The following is an 18,371-nucleotide window of genomic DNA, read 5'->3' as shown; positions in this document are numbered from 1 at the left end:
GCTCACGCCTGTAATCCCAGCATTCTGGGAGGCCAAGGCGGGCGGATCATTTGAGGTCAGGAGCTCGAGACCAACCTGGCCAACATGGTGAAACCCCGTCTCTACTAAAAATACAAAAATCAGCCGGGCGTGGTGGCACGCCCAGCTACTCGGGAGGCTGAGGCAGGAGAATCTCTTGAACCCGGGAGGCGGACGTTGCAGTGAGCCGAGATCGCAGCATTACACTCCAGCCTGGGTGACCGAGCGAGACCCTGTCTCAAAAAAAAAAAAAAAAAAGATACCAGTTGTGCTCGCCTTTAACTCCCTTATGATTAAAACTAAAAATTACTAAAGTGTACAAAAGTGCAAAACAAGTCTAAATAAGGTTTGATTCTAGCCAATATAATGACATTCCCGCACACATTTAAAACATCCAACACCCTATTAATTTTCGTTTATCGGTATCCCGAGTTAAGGGGTCCAAAACATACGGTCGGACCTCCTTAGGGTGGCAGAGAAGGCCCTAGCGGAGTTTGCCACCAACAAGCTGTGATCATCTCTGCGCCTCAGTTTGTTCGTGTGTAAAATGGATGCGTTAACTCATGCTTGGCTGGGTGAAGCCAGGTCCTTGTTAAGGGCTGAAAAACTGGCTTTGGTCACCTGACCCCAGGACTGTGATCCTTGCCGCTGGCTTTAAATTGCTGCGATCCTCTTCTCTCCAGTTGTTCAGGCCATGAGGGTGGGTTCTAGTTTTCCTGAAACCATCCGCTCCGGGTCGCCCCCATAACCTCTGCGCCAAGGTCCACAACGTGGCCTTTCCAGACTTGCAGATCCCGGAGGCTGCTTCCAGGCCCCGCGGCCCCGCCCCTCTGCACCGCCCGGCCGCCGCCAAACCGCGGCGCATGGATCACGCGGGCCGGAGCCGCTCTGGGCATGCTCAGTGGCCTGGCAGGTGGGGCCGCCGCGGAACTCCAGGTCCGGCCGGGAGCAGAGGGGCGGGGGCGAGAGGGAAGTGGGCGGGAGCCGCGATCTGAGTAGCCAGCGTCGCCGGCGACCGCGGAGTTCTGGGCTAGTGGGACCCCGCGCGGGCTGGTTCGGGATGAGCGATGGCATCGGTCAAAGTGGCCGTGAGGGTCCGGCCCATGAATCGCAGGTGAGTGGGGCCGCCCGCGCCCCGCCCCTTCGTCGCGCCCCCACCCAGAGGAAGCCTGTTTCCAGCTCCCCCAAAGCCAGCCTGGACTTAAAAGTGTCACCGGCTGGTCCCTGGCCCACCGGGCCCAGGCTGTGGCCTCTGGGGGCCTGGAGGACTTCGTGCACTGCTGTCCCGTTCACATTGCCCTGGAGAGGACCCTGGTGGTAAAGGAGAAGATTCTATTAACTCTCTCCATCCTATTAACTTGAGATGTTCTTGTTCCCCCTTTAAAAAAGCATCAAGGGAACGTTACCGTGAAGCTGTGAAATAGTTGGGGGGAAGGTGAGAGTGCTGAGGGGGGCACCACGAACTGTCAGGTGAACCCCTCATTTCTACCAACTCAGAAGTTCTCTTAACAATTAACCATGCTACTTTTTAATCTTTCAGTTAGAGATGATTTTGATTCCCTGAATGTCTAATCGATAACTTAGCAGTTCCTAACTTCATGTTAGAGAGTGGATGGGAAAACTTTGACAAAGTCCTGACTCCTAGAAAAAAGTCAAGGACGCTTTACACGCGTTTGAAATACTCTGATATTAAGAGAGAGGAAGAGTGTTACACACAAAATTTAATCTTGTTATATATTTCTACGAAGTAATGCTTTTCAGAATCCTTCTCTTCATTCACTGAAAAATAGCCTGTGCTCCCTTTTCAATGACCTCTTTTTAGTCAGTTTAGAAAGTTTCTTTGGAAAAGTTACTTTTTAAATTGGTTTGACTTCAAAGAATGAGGTAGAAATGGGATGTGTCCTCCAAGGTGACAGGCAAGGTTCACACAGAGCCATTTGATTTTATTGACTTCTCTACCAAGTTGGTGGATATTTGACTTACCATAGGGCCTTTTTGCTTTTGTCATATCAACTTGTGGAGGGTAATGTTTGGTAGTTCTGATGCCTGATTGGGGCAGCTGAAGGCCATACAATCAAAAGATTTCCAGAACCTTATTTGACTCATCTGAATCTGTTTCTTCTCTTGGCAAGTAGGGAATCATTATTTTGGTTTGTAATCATTAAAACCCAATGTTTTTAGAATCTGCTTTTTGTGACTTTTGAGTTATTTCTAAAGCTGTTTAGAGTAAGTTTGACTTTTTTGCTCTAAGGGAATATTTTTGTTTCTGTTTACATTCCATCATAGAAGATAAACTTTAGAACGATTTTTCTTTATTATGGATTTTCATGTGTATAGAAGTTCTTTTTCTTTTTTGGAAAAAGGTGAACACATGCTAGAAAATTGTATTGTGTAACTTTAGAAAGTATTTGTTAGGCTGGGCGCGGTGGCTCATGCCTGGGAGCCACTTTGGGAGGCCGAGGCAGGCGGATCACAAGGTCAAGAGATGGAGACCATCCTGGCTAACACGGTGAAACCTCTTCTCTACTAAAACTACAAAAAATTAGCCGGGCGTGGTGGCGGACGCCTGTAGTCCCAGCTACTCGTGAGGTTGAGGCAGGAGAATGGTGTGAACCCAGGAGGCAGAGCTGGCAGTGAGCCGACACCGCGCCACTGCACTCCAGCATCAGTGACAGAGCGAGACTCCGTCTCAAAAAAAAAAAAAAAATGTATTTGTTAAGCACCTACCAAACACATAGCATTCCTCTGGGTGCTGTCTGGGATACAAGGGGAATGAGACCTGGTGAGCCATGGTGAGAGAGGGATTATGTACTGGCATGAATCTTGTGAAGTATTGGGCCTGCTGGGACAGGAACTGTGAGTTCAGTGCCTTGCCAGTGTAGGCCTGGAGCCCAGGTACATGGAGGGATGGCAGGAAATAAGTCCAGAGGCCATGGGCTTTGGGGAGGCAGATCCGCGTGATGTTATTTATATTCTCAGTAGAGAACTCTGGTGGTGTCAGGATTGAGGTAAGAGGCAGGAGATTAGCAGTCTGAGCCAGAGATGAAATTGGAAGGCAGGATAGTTACAGGAAGACCATTCACTGGCAGAATTGGCAGGATTTGGCAGCTCACTGGATGGGAAGAAGGGGGAAGAATGCGAGTGTAGAGTCATTAACTGAGGTTTGATGCTGAAGGAGGTGAACAGGTTTGAGGAAGATGGACAATGAAGTTGGTATGTTCTCTCTTGGATGTGGAGAGTTACATGAGATGTATTAAGTGTCAAGTACAAGCACAGAGCAAGTGTTTCACGCATGTTGACCTTGTTCATTATCTGAAGTGTGGGAAGGACATCCATCCCTCTGCTAGAGATGTTCAGCAGAAAGCTGAAAATGTGGGTTTAGGTCTCAGGTGATTTGAGGATCGACATTTGGAAATCTTTTGCACATAAACCACAATTTAAGGATGTTACGTGAGAAGAAAAGGGAGCCAGGGATTGGACATTGGGATATGCCCCTCTTTAGGATTTCAGGGAGAAGATTGGCTTGCAGTCCGTAGAGGAGAACCAGCACAGCAAATGGTCATGGCAGGAAAGGGAGAAGAGCATCCTGAAGGAGGTGGTGGGGGTTAGTGTCAAATATTGCCAGGATGATGAGAATAAGATGGTGTCCTTGGTCTTGAAGACAAGGCTAGTTGATAACCTTCCCAACAGTACTTTTAAGGAGAGTCAATGATTCAGAAGTTGGCAGTGAGTAGAAAGAGATATATAAATTGGCAACTGAATATACTTGACCTAATTTATAAGGAAAGACATGCATACTATAATAGTGATAAAATGCCATTTTTTTACCAGTGAGATTGATAAGTATTAACTGAGCACCAATTGCTGGTACAGGAGTGATGAAACAGACGCCTCTGCATTGATCACGGAAGCATAAAGGATCAAAACATCTGAAACTTTCATATTGGGAAATTTGACAGTAGCTGTCAAGATTAGAAATCTTTATACTTAAGCAGAGAATGCTTCCCTTAAAAAATTGGAAATCTATAAACTTTTTGATTTGACCATTTCATTTCTGGTTTTTCTAATTTCTAATTTTTATTATATGGATTATATTTCTGCCTACAAAGATATATGTGTAAAGATGATGATTTTTGCATCATCATTGATAACAAAAAATCATAAATGACGTTAATATACAAAATTGGGAAATTTGTTAAGTTATAGCCTAAATCATTTGGTGGATTATTATGCAAGTCTTAAAAAGAGGGTGTTAATCTTAAAAGAGTTCCAAGGTAGAGGATTGAGAAAAGCAAGTTATCCACAGTGGAGTAAAGTTGTGTGTTTGTGTGTGCTAACAAATGTACACACACACACAGATTCATCTATATGTAATGGTTTGTAAGAAACCTAACACTGATACCTCTAAAGAGGAGGACTGATGATGAATCCATTAGGCAAAGATGAAAGGCTTTTTTTTTTACTGTTTGTTTTTACTTTTCTCATGCGTAGTTTTATAATTAATACTTAGAATTAATTATTAACCCAGCAGTGCTTATTTACGTAATTTTAAAAAGTCACCTACAAAATTCATTGGCACTGGAGAAGTTTCATTTGGTTGTGAGGAGGATTGAAGGAAGTTGTTAATGTTTTTAATGTTTATTTTTAGAGTAGTGGAGCCTCAGGCAAAGGGAAAGCAACCTACAGAAAAACAAGTCCCAGAGTTATTGGAAAGTAAGGACTGCTGGTGGTGGAGTATTGAGTTTGACTGAGTTTCTAAACTAGGGGCCTTTGCAGTAATCAGTCAGCCTTGTAAGGAATATGAGTGCTTGATTCAGGCCAAGATGTGATGAGTTTATTTTTATTGCCTTATGGCTTTCAATTATGTGGCAGTAATACTCATTTCAAATGCGGAAGTGATTCTGTTACATAGGCAAAATAGTAGCCACCTTTATTGAGACTTGACTCTGTGCCAGACTCTCTGGTCGTAGCTCCAGGTACAAAATCCAGTTTAATCTTTGCAGCCATCTTGGCAGGTAGAGACTATTATTGTTATGCCACTTTACAGATTGGGAGACACAGTTTCTTAGTGTGTTTGGACTGCTCTAACAAAATACTATAAACTGGGTGGCTTATAAACAACAAGCATTTACTTCTCGTAGTTCTGAAGCTTGGGATCTCCAAGATCAAGGTGCCAGCAGATAGGCTGTCTGGCTGTCTTGTGAGAGCCAGGTCCTCATGCATGGTAGGTTCTTGCTGTGTACTCACGTGGTAGAAGGAGCAAACAGACTCCCTTGGGCCTGTTTTATAAGGGTACTAATCCCATTCACAAGGACCTCATGACCTAATCACCTCCCAAAGGCCCTACCTCTTAATACTATCTCAGTGAGGGGTTAGGTTTCAATATTTGAATTTTAGGGGGAGACAAACATTCAGATCATAGCACATAGTTAACTTGCTCAAAGTCAAAGTCAGTTTCTTAAGACAGTCACAGCTACGCCTTTTTTTTTTTTTTTTTTTTTTTTGAGACAGGGTCTCACCCTGTTGTCTAGGCTGGAGTGCAGTGGCGCAGAGTCATGGCTCACTGAAGCCTCAACCTCCTGGTGGGCTCAGGTGATCCCCCTGCCTCAGGCTCCTGAGTAGCTGGGACTATTGGTGCACACCACCACGCTTGGCTAATTTTTAAAATTATTTGTAGAGACGGGGTCTCCCTATGTCGCCCAGGCTGGTCTCAAACTCCTGGGCTCAAGTGATCCTCCCACCTTGGCCACCCAAAATGCTGGGATTACAGGTGTGATCCACGAAAGAGTTGCAGTTGGGTGTGAAAAACACTGTTGTGGGTTCAAGTGAGATAACGCATGTGGATAAAGCTCTTCACACAGAGCCTGGCATTCAGCAGGGGCGCCCTGAAGAGTGCTTGTTGTCATTAGTATTATTTTTACAGTTTAATAATTGTAACTTTATTCAAAAACAAGTATTTAAAAAATGCCAAAAAATATTTACTGAGTGCTGGTGATGTGCCAGCTTTATAGCTATGTTGTATAATGTGCTTGCTTATCTGATAGGGCAAATCCACCCCATTCTTTCTCTTTTCTGACTGTTCCTAGCCTTTCTTCCTGATTAGCCTCTCAGGTAGAATCTAGTATCAAGTCTATCAAGTTCAGGAGAGAAAAGGAAGAAAAAAAACCACCAGTGGCATTTTGTGGCATTTTGCCTGGATTTGGTATCTTTAGGGTGTACTGACGTCTTCCTCTTTTAAAAAGAAGATAGGTCAAAGGGAAAGTAGTTCATGGTTAGCCTCTTAGGTCTGTGATGATGAGGACAGACATGTCTTGTATTAAGGACGGGAAGTATCTGTCAAGGCACTGCCAGGTACCAGGTACTACACTTATTTCTTTTTTTTGAGACGAAGTCTCGCTCTGTCGCCCAGGCTGGAGTGCAGTGGCGCGATCTCGGTTCACTGCAAGCTCCGCCTCCCGGGTTCATGCCATTCTCCTGCCTCAGCCTCCCGAGTAGCTGGGACTACAGGCGCCCGCCACCACGCCCGGCTAATTTTTTTTGTATTTTTAGTAGAGACGGGGTTTCACTGTGTTAGCCAGGATGGTCTTGATCTCCCGACCTCATGATCCGCCTGCCTCAGCCTCCCCAAGTGCTGGGATTACAGGCGTGAGCTGCCAGCCCTATGCTTATTTCTTTACCTTGGCAATTGCATTTCCTCCTCTCACCAATTGACTGACCTATAAAAGCCAGAGGAGACTGAGACCCCTCAGATAATAATGCTGGGTTGAGCCAGCTGCTTCGGTTCCCTTCAGAGCCCTTTATGTAGTGACATTGCCTCTGGGCTTACAGATGACAGAAGCCCATGGCCTCAGGGAAATGCCGATCAGAGAATACACAACACACGAAAATAACAATAGAATCTGTGTACTGTTGAGATGGAACCTCTAGGGGATTCTAGAGGCTAGAGGAAGAGATCTCCAGGGCTTCTACCATCTCTTTAGATAAGAGGGTGGAACTTGAGTTGAGCCCTGAAGGGATATTGCCAGCGACCATATAGATAATTTCTGTTAGGTTCTTGGCTGATACTCTTTGGAAGTTGGCATTGTCAGCCCATTCTACAGATGAGGAACAAGGGCTCAGAGACTGTAATAAGGAGGTCTCTTATTCAGAAATAAGGAATAAGACCGCCCAAGGTCACATAGCTAGATACTGCGATGCTGGATTTGAACCCAAGTCTCCCCTACTCTAACTTCCTAAAGTCCTTTCATTATACAGAAGACTTAGTTGAGAGGTGGGCAGGGGGTGGTTGGAAGGTAGGAACACGTTTATTTCACTAATGATTTTAGACAAATTGAAGATTTTGTAAGAATTAGTTGCCAGGCAGGTAGACAGGGTGTTGCGAGGACTTTTCTTTGTTAAGCCTGGGCATTTGGGTTTTTGATCTCTAGATCCCTATGCTGGCCAGTATGATAACTGTCGGCCACCTATGTGACTATTTAAGTTAACATAAAATAAAATAAAATAAAATAAGGATTTTAGTTAATTGCATTAGGCACATTTCAAATGCTCAACAGACACATATTCAATAATGTAGATATAAATATATCCACCATCCTGGAAAATTCTCTTGTGCGACAAGTCTGAATAAAGGCTTGAATTTCAGCTCTTTTACTTTCTAGCTGCATGCCTTGGCACTTTATTGAACATGTCTGTGCCTCAGTTTCTTCATCTGTAAAATGGAGATCTCCATAGGACCCACCTTGTGGGGCTGGAATGGTAATTTAGTGAGGTAGCATTTCGTACAGTGCTGGGCCCAAAAGTAAGCATTCTGTAAATATCAGGTATATTATTAGGCATTGTGAGCTACTGATGGTTCTAAAACAGGGCTGTCTTTCGCCAATTAGTGTTTTCTGAAGTTTCATCTAATAGTAGTGTAGGGAAATAATAATACTAGCACCAGTAATGGTGAACTTTTATTTACCATTTGCCAAGGGCTGTGCAAAGTCCCTTTTATGCATTATTATCTCCCTGACTTTCCTGCCACCACTCTGTGACGCAAGACTGAGGTTCAAGATGTCTGTCTGAGTGCTGACAACCAGTGCAGGAAGACAGTAAAGAGAACTGAAATATGACCCATGGCGATTGGATTCTGGGCATGGTTGTAATTGGAAAAGGCAGAGGCAAGGGACAAAACTTATAAACAAAGCCCTGAAGAAGCAATCACTGTATTTTCTGATTATGAAAATAATGTATGCTTATGAAACGTATGTGTTATGCAGAAAAATATACCGAAGAAATCAAATCGCAAATTGCTCATAATCCCACGATCTGGAGCTAACTACTCATAAACTTTCGGTGCGTTTGCACCTAGTCTTTTTCCCATTTGTGTAGGAACGTCATCATGTACACACTTCTATATCCTGCTTTTTGCAGTTGCAAGAGACATTCTAAAGACCAGTCAGCAGGACATAGAGAAGTGGGGAGTCAAAGATGACTCTGAGTGGCTTGGGGCCTTATTAAGTGGAAGAATGACCTTTCCCAAAGGCAGTGATGCTGGCCCTACGCGGGTTGGGGTGGGTAGAAGGGCGTGTTGGTCTGTTGATTTGTTTCGGGGTGCTGATGGGAACTCCGGGCAGTAGAAACTCAGGTGAGTTATCAGCTCTGCGGATGCGCATTTGCAGGTGGGTCACTGGAAGGTGATAGTTGCTGTGGTGGAAGTGAATTCTGTCTCTCAGGAAGGGTAAAGGAGAAAGAGAAAGGGTAACAGCAGTGCTGCATGAGCCGGGTTCAGGCTGGAGCTCTTCAGTGGGCTAGCCGAGTGACTGGGGAAGTTGATTTTCCTCTTTAAGGCTCAGGTTCTGTTTTGTAAAACAGTGATTCTCCAAGTGTGGTCCAGGGACAACTGGGTATCAGTGAGACACTTTTATAGGGGGTTCACAAAGTCAGAACTGTTTTCACAGTACTACTAAGATGTTATATTCCATTTTTTCATTCTCTCATGAAGGTACAGTCAAATTTTCCAGAAACTACATGATGTGTGATGATGTCACGGCTCTGTGGGCTGTGCATTTTGTTTAAAATTTTCACAGTTTTAATTTCTAACATGGTAACTATCAGTAGATATAATTGATGTTAATAAAAGCTCTTGAGCCTCTCAGTAATTTTTTAAGCCTATAAAAGCGTCCTGAGGCCACAACATTTGAGAACCACTTCCATAAAATAATGCTGTATAAGTAGTTGAGATCAGATGAAATAAATAAATATATAATAACTGTCCACTAAATCATAGTTACTATTATCTTTTATACTCACTATGGTTACTGACAGCCAGATTTCAGGAGGTAGGAGTGGAGGATCAAGTTGGAGAGAGAAGGGGCATGGAGAGAGGAAGGGAGGAAGGCAGGAGAGTAGAATGTCACGCCCGACCAGGGAGCTCAAGGCTTGGGAGGAGGGAAGGTCGCCAGTGTGGGAGGCTGCACAGTCAGGTGGTCGGGCTCAAGTCTGTGGAGGGGTGGGAGGCAGTGCCATGGTTGTGGGAGGCTTGTGCAGTGTGATTGGGCTGTGAGGGCATTGGAGGTAGCCTGTTGCTGCCCTTCCAGTTAATGGAGAGTTGAAAGGAAGGAGGGAGCCTCATTTCCGTTCATCTATGCAGAGGTTGACTCCTGTAATCTTTTTTTCTTTCAGTTTTTTTTTATTATACTTTAAGTTTTAGGGTACATGTGCACAACGTGCAGGTTAGTTACATATTGTATACATGTGCCATGTTGGTGTGCTGCACCCATTAACTCGTCATTTAACATTAGGTATCTCTCCTAATGCTATCCCTCACCTCTCCCCCCACCTCACAACAGGCCCCGGTGTGTGATGTTCCCCTTCCTGTGTCCAAGTGTTCTCATTGTTCAATTCCCACCTATGAGTGAGAACATGCGGTGTTTGGTTTTTTGTCCTTGCGATGCACACGTATGTTTATTGCGGCACTATTCACAATAACAAAGACTTGGAACCAAGCCAAATGTCCAACAATGATAGACTGGATTAAGAAAATGTGGCACATATACACCATGGAATACTATGCAGCCATAAAAAAGGTTGAGTTCCTGTCCTTTGTAGGGACATGGGTGAAGCTGGAAACCATCATTCTCAGCAAATTACCGCAAGGACTCCTGTAATCTTTTGAAACTTTTTTACTCCATGTTTGAGGCATGGCCTGGTCTGCATCCCTGGATCCCAGCCCTTACCTGGACATGACAAACCCAGGCTCAGCAGAAGACAGATTTTTTTGCTTGTCTCTTTTTGTTTTGAAGAAGAGAAAAAGAAAACAGGGAGTTTGGGGTTGGTGAAAGAAGGCTGGAGGAGCAAGGGAGGGAAGGGGCTGCTGGCTGGAAAGAGAAAGGAGGGGAGAGTTGCTGCTGTTGCTGACACCTTGAGTTGGGAGCGCATGGAAGTTTTTTCTTTCTTTTAGGTGAACTTTATAAGTAATATGATGCAAATGTCTGGTGTTTTTCCTTATACAATTTTTAAAATATCTTTGTGTGCAAAATACACTTATACAAGGTGTGTTAGTAGTTTAAAAGGTGCTCTTGAGTGACTTGGGTCACATAATTTGGTTTTAAACTTCTGTTGCTTTATTTTAAACATGGAAACTGTGTGAGCATGAGAGTGGAGTGGGAGAGAGTGGAGTGGCAGAGATCGAGTGTGTATGTGTTTCTTTTTGCCTGTCAGAGAGAGAGAGAAGTTATTTAGAAATGTCCAGTTGTGTGATATATAGCAGTTTGGTCTAAAGTTGATTGATGTGATACTTCCTTGTTTCTTGACTGTTTTTCTAAGTTATTTTGATAGCTTTGGCTGTTTTTGCAGATTCTGGAATTGGGATGCCATCTTACTGAAGCTTGTTTTGTGAAAGCGAATATGTTAATTATACTTATACCTGTAGCCTGGGAAAAGAAGTAATAGTGTTTTGGCTCCTTCCTGAGGACTGAGAGATTTATTTTGGTGGCTTTGACTGCCTTTCCTCACGTTCAGGTTATAAAAAGACAGGGGAAAAAATCCTTCCAGGGAGGTTGGTCAGCACTGGCTTGGACTTAGCCCGCACATTCATCCAAGCACAAAGGAGGTAACCACCAGTGGGGCCAGGAAGCTTGCCTTCAGTCACTCCTATTATCCCTGGGCGGAGCATTTGTGTTTTTTGCTCTGTCCATTTCCAAATGTATTCATTTTTCATTGTTGCTGTCCATGAGATAGGAAATAGCTGTTTCTGTGATCAGTCATTTATTTATAGACACTTTAAGTACATTTCAGTGGGATATGTAGAATTTAAAGTAAATTGAGAAAGTTAACGCTTTCAATGTAATTGTTGATCAGTAATTTGGTCACTCATTACTATTTCTGGCCACTCATTCACTTGCTAGGAATTCTGCTAAATCCTGCGCTGTACTATCTAATTCACTTCTTCACAACAGTTCTATAGGGGTGAACATCATTAGATCCGTCTTATAGATGGGAAACTGAGTCTCAGAGAAGGATCAGGTTCTGTCTCATATGCCCGTCTTCAGAGAAGGCTTTATTACCTCACTCTGGTTTTCTGGCTTGCTAACATTCCCCATTTTATGAATGTATATGTGTGTGTATGTGTGAATATATTTTTGTTTGCTTATTATCTCTTAAACTCTCTGAGAGCCAGTCACCGTGTAGATCTTGTTCATGGCTGTTTCCCCGGGGCCTGGAACTGTGCCAGGAAGACATGAGCACTCAGAAAGTATTTGTTACATTTATAAGTATCTCCACTCACCCTCCACACATGCCTCTCACTTTCTGTGGATGCTCGTGAGGGATTGGGATCCGTAGTCACGGCGTTTGTTGCATGTCTCACATTGTTCTCCGTGAGGAGGAAAAGAGCATCTTGACAATCCTCCTATTGGGTATTAGGAAGACGTGAGGGGTGACGGAGGGCTGAGCAAGAGCCTGGGTAAACAAGGACAGCTTCAGCTCTTTCCCGTGTATTAAGTTTACTTAATATTACACTCCCAATGAAGATTAAGATTACTTCAGATTACACACCAATGCACATTATGTTTATCCCTTAAGGTTAGAGAGTTGGAGGTACAACACTATGGTACAACACTTTACTGTGTTTAAATGATGAATAGTTTATAGGGCAGAGTACTCTTGTTTCTTTCTTCAGAAAAAATATTTAAAAAAATTTTTTATTTTGAAATAATTGTAGATTTATAGTAAAGTTGCAAAATAGTAGAGAGTTCCCATATATAAACTCTTCACCGAACTTCCCGTAATATTATGCCTTATGTAACCACAGCGCAATGATCAAAACCAAGAAATTAACTAAATTTTATCTAGATTTCACCGGTTTTCCCACTAATGTCTTCCTTCTGATTCAGCATCCAATCCGGGATCCCACATTGCATCTAAATGTAGCATGTCTCCTGAGTCTTCTCTGGTACGTGACAGTTTGTAAGTCTTTCCTTGTTTTTCATAACCTTAATTTTTGAAGAGTACTGGTCAGTTATTTTTTAGAATGGTTCTCAGTGTGGCTTTCTCTGATGTTTTATCACAAATACATTGAAGTTAAGCAATGTTGGCAATAGTACCACAAAAGTGATTTTGTGTCCTTCGTATGTTACTGGGGTATGTGATGTCAATATGTCTTATTACTGGTGATGTTGACCTTGATTACGTGGTTAAGGTGGTATCTGCAGGGTTTCTCCACTGTAATGTTTTATTTTTTTTTCCTGTTTGTAATTAATAAATATCTTGGGGGAGATACTTAAAATTTTTGACTTCAGTTTGCAAAAGAATTTTCCCCTCATGGCAACACACCTCAGATTTTCTAATAAAAGTTATTGTGAATATAAGAACTATTTAAAACTTTTTTTTTTCCCTCTGACATAGTGAGAAAGGATTTGTCATATTATTTGAAATGAAGGGCACTTGTGTTTTGGAAGGCTGATGATGATTGTATAGAACTATGTGCTTCAAACAAGATCCACAGTAAGACATTCATCTGCTCAATGCATGCTGATGTTTTCTACTCTCTTCTGCTTTTTTTTGAGACAGAGTCTTGTTCTGTGGCCCAGGCTGGAGTGCAGCGGCTCCATCTCTGCCCACTGTAACCTCCACCTCCCAGGTTCAAGCAATTCTTATGCCTCAGCCTCTTGAGTAGCTGGGATTACAGATACCCGCCACCACGCCCAGCTAATTTTTTTTTGCAGTTTTAGTAGAGACGGGGTTTCACCATGTTGGGTAGGCTGGTCTTGAACTCCTGACCTCAGGTGACCCACCCACCTCAGCCTCCCAAAGCGCAGGGATTACAGGCATGAGCCACTGCGCCCGGCCTCTCTACTATATTTTTTTAAAAAAACATGATTGTTACTCACTAAAATGATTTTATGATTCGTAGTTTGAAAAAAACGCTGATGAAGTGAATTTATTATCCAGAGAAGAAGTTGGTAAACTCTGATTTTGTTATTCGAGACAACACTGAGACATCGTGCCGTCAGAGTGACTGCCAATTCCGTTTCCTCTTGTTAGCTGGTTAGAGCTTTTTTTCTTTTTTTTTGAGATAATATCTCACTTTGTCACCCAGGCTTGAGTGCAGTGGCACGAAAATGGCTCACTGCAGCGTTGACCTCCCAGGCCCAAGCGATACTCCCACCTCAGCCTCAGCCCCCCAAGTAGCTGGGTGATTTTTGTATTTCTTTTAGACAAGGGGTTTCACCATGTTGCCTAGGTTGGTCTTGAACTCCTGAGCTCAGGTGATCCGCCTGCCTTGGCCTCCCAAAGTGTTGGAATTACAGGCTTGAGCCATTGCTCAGATCAAGATTTTAAACTTTTAAGAGTGTAGGATTCTGAACCCCCCATGGGATGCCTGCTCTCAGGAACTTGGTGTCCTTTGCCCCAGGGGCCTGTGGTCTCACCTCAGTGCACCTGCTGATTCTTATTGACAAAGTCTAAGCCATCACAGGGATTCTGCCTGGGACACAGTTAAGTCACTGTGTGAACTTCCTCAGAGCAGGACTTAAAAGTTCCCCAGGGAACTGTCAAGAAAAAATGATTCTAGGTGATGGAGACTAGCTCAAAAGTCAATCAATTTGCCAGATAAGGCTTTACGAAAATATCTGGTCTGTTCTCATCCTTTTCCCTAAAGTTGGTGTTTTCATTTGACCAGGTAGATGGCTGGTGTCCACATGTGATGATTCAATTAAGGCGCTTATCTTTCTTTTTTTAAAAATATTTTTAACTTTTTATTTTGAAGTATTTATAAGAATTTGCATCCTGGCTAACACGGTGAAACCCCGTCTCTACTAAAAATACAAAAAAATTAGCCGGGCGTGATGGCGGGCGCCTGTAGTCCCAGCTACTCGGGAGGCTGAGGCAGGAGAATGGCGTGAACCCGGGAGGCGGAGCTTGCAGTGAGCTGAGATATCGCCACTGCACTCCAGCCTGGGCCACAGAGCGAGACTTCGCCTCAAAAAAAAAAAAAAAAAAAGAATTTGCAAAAATAATACAGAGTTCCCATGTACCTTTTACCCAACTTCTTTGAATGTTCTTTTCTTCTATAACTATCTTATAATTATCAAAACCGGAAAGTAATATTGATACAACATTATTTGAATACAAATCTGAATAGACTTTATTCAGATTTATCAGATTGCCCCAGCAATGTCTTTTATCTGGTCCAGGATCCAGTCCAAGATAACAAAATTCATTTTGTTATCATGTAAAACACTTTTTTTTTGAGACAAGGTCTTTTTTGCTCTGTCACCCAGACTGAAGTATAGTGGCATGATCACAGCTCACTGTAGCCTCAGCCTGCTGGGCTCAAGGGAACCTCCTGCCTCAGCCTCCTGAGGAGCCGGGACTGCAATCATGCACCGCCACACCCAGCTATTAGTAATTAAAAAATTTTTTTTTGTAGAGATGGGGTCTCCTTATGTTGCCCAGGCTGGTCTTGAATCCTTGGGCTCAAGTGATCCTTCTGTGTTGGCCTTCCCAGCATGTGGGGGTTACAGGCATAAACAGTCTTTGTTGTTTTTGTTGCTGTTTTGTTTTTGTTAAACCCAGCTGTGTGAAACATTCTTAGTTAAGACTTTTTTTGGTATTAGGGGCAACTTTGCCTATGCTAATAATCATATTTAGGGTAAGAGTAGACGGCATTTCCTCCAGAATACCTCTGTCCATTCAAAAGATTGAGGAATTATGCCTCCTGGCATCCTTTGATGGACTATGGATAGGCACTTTGGGCTGTTAACACCTTGATTGGATTAATTGTTTACTTTCACTTATCAAATGAGATGTGGGGCATTTTGATTCTTGGTGGGGTGGAAAGGGTTGGAGTTTAGAGTGAGTTGGAGGAAGACAGGTCTCAGTGGTGTGGCAAGTATTGGTTTTAGGCAGAATTAGTTAAATATATAGTACAAGGGTTGCAAACTCAATGCCTATAGGGACCAGGCAGACCTGGAATAATTCCACATTAGAAACCGTGAGCAGAGAGGAGAAAATAAATAAAAATAAATATATTTTCATCTTCACAATCAGGGAGATAATAGGCTGTGGAGGGCACTTGCTAGCTTCCATAACAAATTTACCCCGACTTTTTTTTTTTTTTTTGAGTCTTGCTCTGTTGCCTAGGTTGGAGTGCAGTGACATGATCTGGGCTCACTGCAGCCTCTGCCTCTCAGGTTCAGGCGATTCTTGTGCTTCAGACTCCAGAGTAGCTGGGATTACAGGCGCCTACTACCACACCCAGCTAAATTTTGTATTTTTAATGGAAACAGGGTTTTGCCACGTTGGCCAGGCTGGTCTGGAACTCCTGGCCTCAAGTGAATCCACCCGCCTTGGCCTCCGAAAGTGTTGGGATTACAGGCGTGAGCCATCGCACCCGCCCTACCCCCACATTTTCATGGCTTGCACTAAAGATACCAAAGAAGTTTATCTTTTGCCATGTAAACAGATGACGATCTGCAGTTCCTGGTCAGCAGGTGGTTTTTCTTCTATATCCTGGAGCCTCTTTTATACCTCTGGGGCCTCACAGTCTTCTCTGCTTAGCCAGCGGAAGAGGCGAGAGGGTGGAGGAGGCACACCTTCTTCTTGGCTGCTTTGGTGTGGGAGAGACACATCAATAATGCTCACCCTTCATTGGTGAGAATAGTCACATGGCCACGCCGGATGCAGGGAAGGCTGGGAACCTGTTGTTACTGGCTAGGAGCCACGTTCCAGTAACAATTCTATACCCAACAGGGGAAGTTGTCTCTTTCTGCCACACTCTGTGTCTAGAGAGATGATGTTTCTCCATTCTGATCAGTGATGCCATTCAGGACCTCGGCACCTGCCACTCATCTGCTGGAGATGTTCTTTCTCCAGATGTCCGCATCTCCCACTCCTTCTCTCTTGAGTTTTTGTTCAAATGTCGCTTCTTCAATGTGGGCTTTCTCAGTTATTCCATTGAAAATAGCACCCCCTATCGCTGGTGTTTCCTGTCCCCCCTCTCTATTTTTCCTCGTTTACAGCACTTATCAAAATTTGGCCTCTTAGGTATTTTCCTTACTTACTGGTTTATAGTCTGAGTCCCTCTGTGAGCACTGGGACCATTTCTGTCTTGTTCTTGGATTATGCTCCTTGTGCTTGGCGTGTACCAAGTGTTCAGGTGTTGAATGAAAAATGGGAACCTGTACTGTTAAAATCCCTAAATTTTCAAATATTGGCAAGGATTTTAGCGGAAACAAACAACCAAACAAGGAAACCATGCAGGCCAAACAGATACTCTCTCTGGGTATGATGCTGTCTGCCGGCTGCCAGCCTGGGCTTCGAGTGGAGGACCAGGTGCCAGGGGCTGAGGCTGGAAGACATGGGTTTGCATTCTGAGTCTGCCACTTGCTCATTTTGTGAGCTTGGATGTATTATTGTACTTCTCTGAGCCTCAAATTCTTCTTCTGAAACATGACTTTAATAGCCCTCCCTTCTTGCCCTCTTCCTCTGGTGTTACTGTGATGACTATATGGGGTAGATTATACATAAAAAATGCACAGTGGGCTAGGTGCAGTGACTCACGCCTGTAATCCCAGCACTTTGGGAGGCCGAGGCAGGTGGATCACTTGAGATTAGGAGTTTGAGACCAGCCTGGCCAACATGGTGAAACCCCATCTCTACTAAAATTACAAAAATTAGCCGGGCGTAGTAGCAGGCGCCTGTAATCTCAGCTACTTGGAGACTGAGGCAGGAGAGTCGCATGAACCTGGGAGGCGGAGGTTGCAGTGAGCCGAGATTGCGCCACTGCACTCCAGCCTGGGTGACAGAGAGAGACTCCATCTCAAAAAACATATATATAGTATTAGTATGTGTGTGTTTGTGTATATATATATAGTATTAATGATTAATATTAATGATTAATATTAATACTATATATAGTATTAATGAGATATTTTACATTTTTCGTGGTAAATACATCTTTAAAATCTGGCATGATTTTGTACTTACAGCACAACTCAATTTGGATTAGTCACATATCAGGTGTTCAGTAGCCACGTGTGGCTAGTAGCTGCCATATTGGACAGCACAGGTCTAGTGAGTGAACAAAAGATCATAAGGTAGTGGCTTATATAAATTCTATAAAGAAAATAAAGCACAGTAAAGGGGTAGCTAACCACAGATAACAGTGGTCAGGGAAGGACTGGCTGTGCAGGTGATTGGTGAAGGAAGTAAGGTAATGAACCATGGGAATATCTGGGAAGAATATTCTAGGCAGAAGTAACAGCCAGTGCACAGGCTGTGTGTCAGGAGCATGCCTGGAACATGCAATGGGTGCAGGGAGGTCCGTGGGCCCAGAATAGGGAAGTGTGGCTCATGTAGGGCCTATTAAGCCACCTAAAGTCTTAGGTTTTAAGTGTGGTAGGGCCATTGGAGGAGTGAGAACATGTGTTGGCCTGACATATATTGTCAAAAGGTCACTTGTGCTGCTAATGGAGAACAGACTCCCAGAGGGCAAGAATAGACACACAGTGATTTGAGCAAGAGGCATGGATGTATACAATCATGATTATTCACTCAGCAAGCATTTACTGACCACATATAGAGTGCAAAGCATCGTGTTTTGCATCGAGGACACAGTGGGCATAGTCCTTGCTCTCTGGAGGCTCCGGGTAGCCAGTTAGTGACCAGTTGGTTCATGGCAGAGCAGTGTGAGAATGTGGAGAGCCATTCTGTTGAGGAGACAGGTGTGATACCACCTGGTTGTGCTGTTTCTTTGTTTTTGTTTTTTTGGTGAGGCTGATCACCAGTTAGAGTGTCATGTAAAGAAGTTGCACCCAAGTGACCTGTAAGTTTCTTCTAGTGCTGAGATGAACAGCCTTTATTCTGTTGGT

At 43.6% G+C, this 18,371-nt stretch overlaps 1 protein-coding gene across 6 annotated transcripts in view; it reads left to right on the top strand.

The window, feature by feature from the left end:
• The first annotated feature begins 875 nt into the window (after window positions 1-875).
• Window positions 876-18,371, top strand: part of KIF16B (kinesin family member 16B) — a 302,297-nt gene continuing 284,801 nt past the window's right edge. For 3 of the 6 annotated variants that reach the window (XM_055373559.2, XM_019017553.4, XM_055373555.2), the window contains exon 1: window positions 876-1,132. In XM_055373559.2, coding sequence (XP_055229534.2) covers window positions 1,086-1,132 — 47 coding nt within the window. In that variant the 5' untranslated portion in view covers window positions 876-1,085. The remainder of the gene's footprint in view (window positions 1,133-18,371) is intronic. The other 3 variants (XM_055373556.2, XM_019017552.3, XM_055373557.2) reach the window with 3 other exon arrangements.

Source organism: Gorilla gorilla, chromosome 21, assembly GCF_029281585.2.
Source record: "Gorilla gorilla gorilla isolate KB3781 chromosome 21, NHGRI_mGorGor1-v2.1_pri, whole genome shotgun sequence".
Lineage (NCBI taxonomy): Eukaryota > Metazoa > Chordata > Mammalia > Primates > Hominidae > Gorilla > Gorilla gorilla.
This window is presented reverse-complemented; position numbering and strand designations above follow the sequence as displayed.